Source organism: Centruroides vittatus, unplaced genomic scaffold, assembly GCF_030686945.1.
Source record: "Centruroides vittatus isolate TY-2023 unplaced genomic scaffold, ASM3068694v2 scaffold_1152, whole genome shotgun sequence".
NCBI classification, from domain to species: domain Eukaryota; kingdom Metazoa; phylum Arthropoda; class Arachnida; order Scorpiones; family Buthidae; genus Centruroides; species Centruroides vittatus.
This window is the reverse complement of record NW_027122670.1, coordinates 2,391,431-2,404,132: the sequence shown is the minus strand read 5'-3', so window position 1 is coordinate 2,404,132 and position 12,702 is coordinate 2,391,431. Positions and strand designations below refer to the sequence as shown.

General features: G+C 26.7%; 1 protein-coding gene across 1 annotated transcript in view; it reads right to left on the bottom strand.

Annotated features, from left to right (window-relative positions):
* Positions 1-12,702, bottom strand: part of LOC136986598 (nonsense-mediated mRNA decay factor SMG7-like) — a 129,684-nt gene that overhangs the window by 93,813 nt on the left and 23,169 nt on the right. The window contains exons 3-9 of the mRNA XM_067284182.1: positions 12,128-12,306; positions 8,449-8,520; positions 6,893-6,971; positions 4,622-4,714; positions 4,477-4,548; positions 3,561-3,714; positions 1,793-1,881 (exon numbers count right to left, since the gene is read on the bottom strand). Coding sequence (XP_067140283.1) covers positions 1,793-1,881; positions 3,561-3,714; positions 4,477-4,548; positions 4,622-4,714; positions 6,893-6,971; positions 8,449-8,520; positions 12,128-12,306 — 738 coding nt within the window. The remainder of the gene's footprint in view (positions 1-1,792; positions 1,882-3,560; positions 3,715-4,476; positions 4,549-4,621; positions 4,715-6,892; positions 6,972-8,448; positions 8,521-12,127; positions 12,307-12,702) is intronic.

Below are 12,702 nucleotides of genomic sequence, written 5' to 3'. Positions count from 1 at the left end.
GCCTAAGATAAAAGTTGTAGTATTGACAATTGAACTAAAAAAGAGAACTTAACATGAAGTATAAAAGCAGTACACATGTGGCAGATCTGGCAGCTGTGTTTAAGATGTCAAAGTCAACAGTGTACAGCAGTAAATGCAATTTTCATTTTATTATACATTATTATATATATTTTATTTATTGTTTCATGTTTTAATTTATTACTTAGGCATTTAATTGTGTTACTTTTACCTTAAATTATGTATTTGCTGTTTATTGAATGGGTATTGTTGGGGTCTGGAAATGTATTAATTCACTTTCCATTATTTCTAATAGGAAAAACTGATTTGAACTTTAAACAGTTCAGAGTTCAAACAGCTTCCTGAAATGAATTAAATTCAAAGTATGAGGAACCGCTATTATGCTATTATAAAAACAAATTTTTCATTTAGAAAATTCTTGAGAATTCCGTAATCCTGCATCTGCAGGTGTATAGGAATGCTACTAGTAATTCAATGATCCAAAACTACATACTTATACCTAGCACTTAATTTTAGTTACTGATGAAGGGCCATAAAATGTAAGTCAGCCCAAAATGTATATAGTTATGTATGTAATCAACCAAAATAAACATAATTAATCCATAGTTTTGGATCGTTGAATTACAGGTAGCATTCTATACACCTGCAGATGCAGGATTACAGAATTCCCAAGAATTTTCTAATTGGAATATAGTTGGTATCCCAACAAGAAAGGAAACATTTTTCAATTGTTACCCAAAGATTTTGGTATACTGAATTCATTTTTCTTTGAGAGTTCATGGAAATTATCATTGATTGATTTGTGTAAAATATTAATAAATATAATTTTTTCATATTCAGATATTACAAATGTTCTTCCACTTATTTTAAAAAATAAATTTTAAACTTAGTTGCTTTTTGTTTATTAAAAATGTTACAAAAATATATTATGTGACTGAGACAAAAAAAAATCTTTTTGAAAAACTGTTTTAAATTATAAATGCTAGCATCATTCCAAGATAATTTCTTTTCTTATAATGTAAATTATATTATAATTTTCTTTTAATTTACTATTACAATAAATAAAGTTTTAATAAATTTCTGGAGATTTTACATAACAACAAAATTGAATTGATTCTTATTACAGTATTTCTAATAAATATATACTACTGTTTGCAGTTTAGTTTTTATTTATTGAGTAACATTTATAGATCAAGTAAAAAAATAAAAGGAACATAACCGGCATTATTTACATTTAGTAAATAAAAATATAAATACGACTTTTCACACAGGTAAACTTATATTCTTATTTATTAAATTTATAGATAAATTTTTATTTAGTTAACATCAATTAATTTTTTTAACTCTTTCTGCCCTGTGGACAGTAAAAAGACATTATCTTCATGCTCACAATGGATGAGAAATGGGGCATGACATATTAGGATGACCACACCCAAAAATTCCTAACATTTTTCGACTGTTTGGATTCAATCCTGAGTCCCCACAACAGTATGCTGACATCTCAATTGCCTTGGCCACCCAGCCAGCTAATATCAATTAGTATAAAATTTTATTTTATGTTATGTAAAGAAGATCAAAAATGTATGTATCAAACGTTCAAAATATTATAGTTTTATTACTTTCTTTAATAAATTATAATATATTATTTTAATAAGAAATATAAAACCTTACATAATTTAAATTTTTTCTTTCTAATTCAAGTTATGGTTGACCTTGAAAAAATTGATTTATATATAAGATTATGAAATATAAGGAAAAGTAATATTATAATTACCAGAGCCTAAATGTACTGCAGCATGAAAATGGAGAAATCCTGTAATATACTCAAAAGCAGACATTCTTGCTTTTCCTTCAAATGAATTTCTGTAAATAACAATATATTTTAAATTATGAGCTTTAAACTAAAAATATCGATATTAAAAAATAATATAACATTAAAAGTTTGATTAAACTAAGTCAAATAATTAATTTTTATTAAAATAATAACTTTACCATGAGAGATAGTAGAGTTGATATATCATAATAATCTATATATACAGAATACATTAAAGCAAAATCTATTTCCAATTTGTTAAGGTACTTGTGTATAAATAACAGTACATTTACATTTTATATCATTTTAAAGCTTATTTAATATGGATTAGCCCTGTCTGTTTAATTTCATTTGAAATAACTATCAGAAAAAATATTCTCAATTTCACTCTTGCCATACTGGCTCTCCTCCCTGCCATTCCAGCTAATGAACTTACCAGTATAAAAATGCTTCTGAAAATAACTTCAAATTGATATTGATTGACTTCTGATTATTTTTTATTTTTAGTTATTAATAGAAAGATTATTGTAAGTTAAAACTTTGGTTAGGAGAACTAATGTCATTTATTTCAAATAAAAAGATAATTCCAAAAGTAAAAGCAATTTTATTTGAACTTATGTACTATACAAGTTCATGCAAATATGCAAATTAATCAATTTATTTTTCAACTTACTCCCACATTACTGTTACACAATTCTTATAATGGTCTAGAAGCTTATGGTTTCCATCAGAATAAAAATTTTGTAGCTGGGCATGTGGCCAATCATGTGCCGCTACTTTACCCCTTTATCGCTATCAAATCTGACCACGTAAAGCTTCTTTTAGAGGTCCAAATAAATGGTAATTGGTGGAAGTGAAGTCCAGGATGTTGATGAACAAGCTTCTTGACATGCAAGGTTGATGGCCAACCACCACTTCATCTATCATGCTCATACTCCTGAACTTGAACCATTTGATCCACAGATAAACTTTTCTGAGACATGCAGCTGCTTTCATACTGTGCTAACATTTTTCAGTGCACTTCTGTAGGTTTTATGCCCTCTGCCCTCAAAAACTGGATTACAAAATGCAGTTCCTACAATGTGCAGTTGACAAATGGTGCATCCATCCTTCCAAGGCAACAGTTGAAAGGATAATGCTATTGCCTTAGTAAACTTTTATGACACATATTCATATACATCATATCCAGTTTACTTCATCCTGCAATAGCAATGCTAGAATTTCTGAATTGCTTTTACTTTTTGAATTACCAGGGATGAATGGTCTCTCAGAAAATTGAGAAATCCTAATTTTCTGATGGCCCAATTAAATTTCTCTCTTTTTACTCATAAGTACCAGAGCGGTAAAGGGCCTAAAACCACAAAGAAAAAAAAAAGTACCAGTGCTAGTCAATATATTGTTGGCACTGGTCCATACATTTCCCATATTGTTTAAACAAGTCCCATCTGCTCATATGAATTATCTACATAAAATAGTGACTAAGCAAAGAACTTTTGTAAACAGATGATAAAGAAATAAAAAACCATATAAGTCTTTTATTAATAAATTTATTTGCTTCTTTATTTCTCCTAATTATTTGTAATTTAACAATAATTTTTTATAGCAAATAGCTAGTTTTTAATAATTTTAATTAATTTAACTGAAATAAAATATTTATTTCACTTAAATAAGCTGAACATTACACACAATTTGCAAAAACTTAAAACGAAACTTTTGAAACTATACTAACCCATCAGAAAGCATTTTAGAGAATAATTTCTGTAAATTTGTAGCTGCTGCAGGGAAAGGATGTTGAACAGCTAGACTTCTCACATAAAAGAATACAGTAGATAACTTTTCTCCACTGGCAGCTTCTAAAATAGCTAATTGATTGTATGGTTGGCCTGTAAGAAAAAGAAACTATTATTGCAGAAAAGTCTAAAATGAAAATCATTTAAGTTTGAAAACCTAACTTTAAAACTTTTCAAAAATTATTTTGTAAAATTTTCCTTTCAATTATGAAATTTCTTATGTATACATAATTTACATTTAATGAAGATTTTTTAAAGTATAATGATTATTAGGCAATTCTAACTTGACATGAGTATATTTAGTGATCAGAACAGCATTAATCATATTTTCAAAATTATTTCTTTTATATGATTAAAATGTCTTGAATTCTAAAATATTATAATTCTAATATCAAATATCAATTTCTACATTATGTTTTGTTTTATGCATAAGGCATTCAATATGCAACAAAGCAATTAATGGTCATAAGGAAAAAAAATTTTATGAAATAAAATTCATTTCTATTTGATCTATTTGATGTATCAGTTTAATAATCATAATTTTAGACTACAGTGATACCTCAGTTTTTGTCGATAATCCATCTGAAAACAACCGTCAAAATCCAAAACCAATGAAAACTGAGGCAATTATTTTCATAAGGCTGAACAGACATGAATACAAATATATTCATAGTTCATCTCCAAATTTTATTATTACTCTTTCTTTCATAGTATACCACTAAATATTAATATTTAATAAAACTCCTAAAATAATTTACTGCAATAATTGGCATAATATAATGTATTATTTTTATTTAAAATGATTAAACTATTACTATTATTTAATTATTAAAGACTAACTAAGTAAGTACTTACCATTACTTGGTACAAGTTCTACCGCATGCCGATAAAATGTCTCTGCTTGTAAAGACTGTCCTCGATATCGTGCTAGTAAATATATTTGTAGAGTAAATTATAAGATTATTGTTTTTTAATAAAATAAAAATTTGCTAATATTTACCAATATCACCAAGATGCACCAAGCAATGCTGACAGATGTAAAGAATTGAAGACTTTCTAGGATTTGATAAGACTGGTTGCTTTTTTTTCCATTCTGCAAAAACTTTTTACTTAATCTTTGATAAATTTTTTAATAAAATTCTATTATCTAAAAAGAGTTTAATATTTTTTTCAAACACAATCAATAACGAAAAACATAATATTATAATAATTAAAATATTTTCATCAATGAACATAATACTACTGTAAACAAGAAATGATTGTAATATTGTTACAAAAAGTATGTAACATATTAAAATATTACTAATTAATTACAAGTATTAAAAACAAATTAATATACAAATCAAATCTAATAATATATCCCTTTAATTCTAGAATTTCACATAGGATGTTAGATTTACAGATTTCATTTAGACAGACTAAGAGCAGTTCTATAATAAAGCCTGAAATACATTTCTGAGAATATAAAAATATTTAGGAGCCAATCTCTAAGCATTGTTTAGTGTCTATGTCTTGATGATTAAAACATTCCTTCTTGTGTTTATAAATTTCAATGTTTTCCTGACCTTGGCCAACCAAGATAACTGACAGTTCCAACAATTTGAACATCATTTCATAACACGATGCTTTCTTGAACATGTCTCATACAAATGATACCTAAATTATTATATGTCAAGAATCTTGATTAACCAAGGTTGGAAAAATACTGAAAATCTATGAACTGGAAAGAATGTATTAAGCATGAAGACACAGACATGCTACTCAATGCTTGATATCTGCTCTTAAGTAGCTTTTGATGTTTAATTTTTGGACATTTATTTTAATAGTTTTATTTTTATTTCTTTTATCCATGTTATTTATTTGAATTAGTTTTATGTTTATTTATTTTTTAATGTTAATTTTTGTGTCTATTTACTAGTTTTACGTTTTTCTTCATTTATTGTTTATTTTCATATGTTGTTAATGTTCAAGTGCTTATTTTTGTTCCAATATATGAATACAGAAAGTTCCCTTTTTAATCAAATTCGTTTTACACAACTGCATATTTTGACACTCATTTTAGTTATATGAGATTTTCAAAATTAGAGAGCTCAATGGCATGTTCTCTTTGAGAATATTAAATCTATAAGGAATGAAATATCGTCACAATGCAAGAATGAAGTATGGAAGAAACTATGCTCTTAATGCTATTGACAACAGAGACTCTTTTGTCAATAATAAATTATTATAGCTATTAAAAATAGTGTTGAATAGCATCAATATTTGGCCTCGATAAAATTTTAAAAATTTGATTAAATCTTGGCTTGAAGTGAGTAATAAAGTATTGTTATAGTTGGAAAATGATGATGATAATGATGAATCACTTTCCATTAGTATTCAATTTTTGCCAAGCCATAAATTAATATAAATGAATAAAGAGGCTTTTCATTATATTAAGTGATATCCTATGATCTTTGAATATGAAAAAATATGTTAGATTGTTCTGCTTCTTAAGTGAGAAGAAACCAGAAAGCCAAACTCTAAATACATTCATCAAGAAACCTTAAATTAAAGCTAATATTGTTTTAAAAACATTTGTCAACTTGGACTTAAATTATTAACAGGACTGTTAAATTGGTGTTAATACTTAACACCAGTTTGCATTAATACAGCTTTTGCTCAATTTTGCATTAATACTTAACACCAGTTTAACAGTCCTGTTGACAAATATAATAAGAATTGAAAAAAGACAATAAGGCAATAATAATTGTTTTAAAAACACTTCTTAATGACAGAATGAATAAATAAAATGAAAAAAAGCATATTGCACACAAAATTCTACAAACACAAAGCAAATTACAATAAATATGATCTTATTTTGCATGGTTTTGAAGTAATGTGATCTTATGATACAAATAATAATGACAAATAAATTTTAATATATATTTAAAAATTAAAAAAGTATATTATATATGCTTATACAGGATTAAATATTACAAAATTGACCACCATCTCCAGAAATTATATTTATATTGATGATATTTATGATTAAAATTTTAGAAAGATTGCTGTACTTCTACAGGATAACTGATCTTAATGTAAGCTAATATTAGCACACACATGCATTCCACAAATGCAATCCTATATAAATCATTATATACTAAATTTTGTAATATAAAAATAATTCATAAAAATACAAAAATTATAAATTTTTTTCATATATATATATATATTTAAAAAAATAAATATTAACCTATTTTGCTTAATTATTGAATAAAAACTTTTGTAATACCTTCTCTAAGTCCAAATGTTGAATCTTTAGGATGGCACGGAAGTTCAATATCATATGCACAACAGAGTTTTTGAAGTAACTATTAGAAAAATTATTTATATCAATTTAGTACAAAATACTCTACATTGTTAAAATTATAGCATAAATAAGTAAATTGTATATTTTAATGTAATAAAAACTTTTTACATCTCCATCTATTGTATTAAAGTTATAAACTGTAATCTAACACATACACACAAACTATAAAAATAAACATTTTAAATAGAAGAAATACAGTGTAATATAATTACTGATTATACATAATTATAAATTATATAACTTTATAGTGTCATTTTAGTAAAGTATCCGCCAAAGGACCAGAGAATCAATGCAATTTATTGCATTTCTCTATTGGATGAACTGTGAGATGTTCAAATGAAAAATGTATAGAAAATAAATTAAGGTGTGTTCTTTCTGCAAGACACAGCCCTCCAAAGCATGCAAAAAGTCAGGGATTTGGAGTTCAAATTGTTGGACCATTGAATCTATTGACCAGATTTTATCTCCTGAGATTATCATGTATTTCCAGCTTTAAAAAACACTTAAAGTGAATTTTTTCAATCAGGAAATCATTGGAGCTGTAGAGAGCTAGTCTGTGGATCAACCTAAAGAGTTCTTTTTTGCAGGGATTAAAAAAATTCAGCAATGAGTTGCTTAACTTTTCCAGTAACATTTGGTGGAACCATCTGTTATTTTATTATTTATATTACATCATAATATTTCATTTTAAAAACTCTTAATACTTTTAATTATTATAAAATGGAAAAATATTTAATTTTGGAGAGAGAGATGAGTTTTTATAAAAAAACTGTAAATGCTAATAATGAGTAAAATCATCATTAAGCCCAACCTTACTTGAGATATGATACACAATCTCCCTTTATCTCTCCACTCTGTCAACCTTTAATCATCAAAATTTAACAGCATCAGTTCCCCTAATACACAACCTTCCTGAAAAATTTCAGAAATTTTGAACTAAAAACAAAGGAGTTATTAAGCTTCAAAGAGGATGAACAAAATTAGCTGGGAAGAGCTGGGAAAGTAAAAATTGGAGAATTGTTGTAATTAGAGGAACACTGAGAGGTAATTGTGTTGAATAAAATGTATTTAGTTTATCAAATTTGTCTTTTCTTCTAGGATAATATGATAAGTCAAACTTTTCAGTATCCCATATATGAAAAAATTGTTTAATTTTTTTTCTATTTTAACAAAAAATTATCAAATGGCTTTCTGTAATCTTCATATAAAGTCTAAAATCATAACTATAACAAAATACAGACGTGTCAGTATATTAAAAATTAACTTAAATAAATAAAAATTTTGTAAAACTTCATTTAATGAGAAATTTTCCAAGAAAATTTTAAAAATTTTTCAACATTTGTTCAAGTCTTAAATAGCGTAATTACCAAATATTACTCAATATTTTAAATTACTACTAATTATTTATAGCTACACATTACAAAATAATTTTTTTTAAATATTTAGAAATCATTTATTAATACAAAAATATTATCTACCTGAAGGTAAAATCCACTGGCTGTTTCCAAAAGATTTGCTAATTGACTTTGGGTATGAGCAGTATTAACATTCTACAAGTAAAAAAATTAAATTTTTAATTATTATAGAATACTTATATATAATAAAATCAAGAATGATCTTTTTCTGTTTAGAACTAAAAATAAAAACAGAAGTAATGAAAAATAATCAGATAAAGTGTCATAAAATTTAATCAATAACATAATTCATCATTGCATCAAACTGTATAAAACATGACACAATTAAACACTAATTTTAATTTTATCTTAATATATTTTATATCATGTGGCTTACATTCCTTAAGACTTAAATCTTTATGTAAAGAGCAATCATTATGCATATAACCTCACTAAAGTACCTCCAACAAAAAAAGAACAAAATACAGTAAAATCTGTCTAAAATGGAAACCTGCCTAAACAAAGAAAATTTCAGAACACAGCAATTTTCTACATTAAACTTTACTACAAGTCAGAAACTTGTTAGATGCAAAAATGGAAGAGGTTTTTGAGTAGGAAAAACATAATTTAACTTGAATAAGGGCAAAAATTAAAGATTTCACTTGTGGATGAACAAGTAAAATTACTCAGTCATTGCAAAGTATGACAAACTGTATTCCAAGAATAAGTCTGACCTTTTATCAAAGAAACATAGATCATTTGATAAGGGACATACATACACAAGATTTTTGTTGAAATTAATCAATGGTACAATTGAATACTTTTCAAGAACCTCCAAAAATTCAAATGAGTTTCTGAGAGCCAAGTTCAAGAATAAACAATAAATGTGCTGCCAATTTTACTTGTTATCAATTTTTTCTTCCCTACTTAGTGCTAGTTACTTAGTAACTGGTTTACATAATAGTTACTAAGTAACTAAGTAAGTACTGAATAGGCAAGAACAAGTTGATTAATATTGTTAGTAATTACAGAGATTGAAGTTCATAATTAAAATTCCTTGAGAAGTCAAAATTACAGAATAACTTGGTCTCTGTATTACATTTTAATGAAATACTGATTCTTGATTCTCAAACTGGCTTGTTTGCTCTCATGTGATCTCAAAAGAATTATATCTGAGAACTCTTAGTATTTGAATATCCTGCACAAAAAATGAGCATTTGATTCTAATGAGAACTCATTAGAATCAAATGCTTCTCAATTCTTGCAGTTTAATCTAAATTAATCCAAAGTGATTCCAACTAAAGATTCTCATCTTTAGTTAAAATCACTTTGGATTAATTTAGGTTAAACTTAATAATAAAATGTTTCTTACATATACAAGTAATTTTATTATAAAAATGAATGTAACTGTGTAAAATTTATCTGGTATAGTAAAAAAATAGTACTAAAATTTGTTCAAAATGGTAAAAAAATTTGGTACCATATAATTCCAGTTTAAACAAGTTTTACTGTATTAAGAAGATAAGCTACCATTGAAAAAGGTTTAATGCAAGAGAATAATGATTATTTCTGTTCTTTAATATATCCAAAAAATATTACCTATATGAAATATGTTGTTATATATATATATATACAGTAAGACCCCACTTAATGCTGCCTTGATTAATGCTGATTCAATATAATGCGCTCTGCTCAAAGCCTAAAAAAGCTCAAAATTTACTCTGGTTCAAATTATCACGGCATTTCATTGATTCGTATATAATACAATTATTTACGAACACGAACCAATCAGCAAAAGGTGGCAATTCATCATAGCATTGTACTTCCCTTAAATCTATGTTTGTTTCATGCAATTTTGGAAAAATGGATGCCATAGGAAATATCGACTTCACTTGGCAAGAATTAACTGGTAAATGTATGAACAAAGTGTGGAAGAAGTTATGGCTGAAGGTATCCAAGAATTCTCAACAAGAAGAGCCTATTGCCATATTGTTTGGTTGACCAAATTGTCAACCTAATCGATACAGCAAGACTAGGAGGACAGGGATGGCTGAGTGGTCAGGGTGGCAGCCTACCGCTTTGGAAGACCCAAGATCAAATCCGGACAGGTCAAGAAATCCCCAGGAATTTTTTGGAGAGTGGGCCATTCGGATATGCCTGGCCCTGTCTCTTACTATCCAGCCACCCCATTGGGGGCCTGATCGAACCCATAATGGGCTTGCTAAAAGAGCCCTCTTAGTACCCACAGGACAGAAAGTTAAAAATAAAAAAAAAAAGCAAGACTAGGAGATGTAACCGAAATTGTTGATCAAATTGTAGCGAATGATCCAGATTTTGAAAGGAGTGCAAAAGCAAATCAAAGTATTTTGGATGCGATCTTCTGCTACTGACATTTGCTTACGAAAAGAAAAAAAAATTGACAAATGAAACTATATGACTTTATGGCAAAAAACAAGAATTTCAGAAAAGCCAGGACCTTCATCATAAAAAATGGACTTTACATTTCTGTGTACATATGTTTATGTGCTATTTAACTTATTAATTTGCATAATAATATATAAAAATAACTTAAACGCATCCCCTGCGTTAAGCAGGGGTCTTACTATATATAGAAAAAATAATTCCAAAAAGAAACTTGACACTACATATTACTTATTTTTTAATCATTAGTTATTTTATAACTTTAATGAGCAATTATTTATTGTGACATTTTTACAGTGCCAGGCTGCAATTTTTAATCACATTTTTAATTTATTTAATTTAAAATATATGCTCTCCACCACAAATTAGTAGTATCTTGCTCCTGTACATCATACTTCCCTGCTAGTGATAGAGTTGTGCCAGTCATTTATCTAACTGCTTTCAGCGGAAAATTTTTGAATTGAAATAACGTGACTTCCAGTGCAAACTGGAAGTTCGTATACAGTTAATCAGGGCCTCCTGTCCCTAACCTTTCCATATCTGGTCTCGACTTTCATCTATCTAACTCAGTTCTCAAGATTAAGGAAGAACAGACAACCAGACAAATGACAGAAGAAAGTTATAGGTCTAGAATCTTTTCAAATTGCAGCCCAACTAGAGTTAATTGCAGTGATAAAAATTTTATATAATTATTTTAAATATAACTGTTAAATCAAACTAACATTATTATTTATAAAACTTATAAAATTACATTTATCATTTTATAATTAATATTAGTTCTTGTCCTTTTAACAATTATTTATAAAATCAAAATCTCTTTGAAATGATTTTTGCTAATTTATTTTTAGATATTTCATATGGTAAACTGTCTGATATTACTGTGTTGAATTGCTAGATCTTGGTAAATTTAATACACAAATGTATCATAAAATAATATCCATACAAATTATTCCACTGATTAGAAATATAGGATACAGAGCTTCAATGACAGCAAAATCATGTCATTATAGTTAACATGTAAACAAAATATATTTTGTAAAGTCAAACAAGTTAAATGAAGTGAGTAACAAGCGCTTCTACAAATCCAAGAGCATGTGCACTAGTTTCATTAGGTGCACATGCTCTAAAATGATGTTTCAAACTAAGAAAATTCACAAAGAAAAGTGGAGTTCACGAAGAAAATGGTGCCTGAAAATGGTGGAAAACATTTTGGAAAATAATAGTTATTAATTCAAATTTCAATCTAAATAGTTTAGATTCAAATAAACATTTAAAAAAATACTATAACAACAATAGATAATTTAAAAATTATGTTGAAAATTAACAGAAAAATAAGTTATACCTTCTGTTCTTTGGCTTTTGTTTGAAATGCTGAAATTGGATTTCTGAAAGCATAATTCCAAAGATCTTGTTCAACTTTCTTATCCAAAGCATAATCCAGATCAGTTAACAAAACTAATTCTAAAAGTTGGCATAATTCCTGCCGTCTGTGCCAAGCTATATTACTTGACTGAGATTCTCCTAAACAATATACAATTAAAAATAAGTTTTAAAAATTCAAGATAAATTATTAAATAAATAATTTTCCCAATGTTTTATTAATAAAATTTTTGTTTTAAACAATTGTAATATTTTTTTAAAATACATGTTTCTGTAAATTTTAAATCTGAATCTTTAATATGAAAATAAAAACTTTAAACCAAAGATTATTATTATAATATATATATATTATATTATATATCTAATATATATGTATATTAGATGTATTAGATAATAAGTATGCAATTGCAATGTGGAAGTTGTATTAATATAATAAAAAATTAAAAAATATAATTTGTTATATTAACATTGCATATTGGTACTCACATTTTTCAACAGTATATACTGTGTTGAATCTCAGTAAATCCAAGTTTGGAC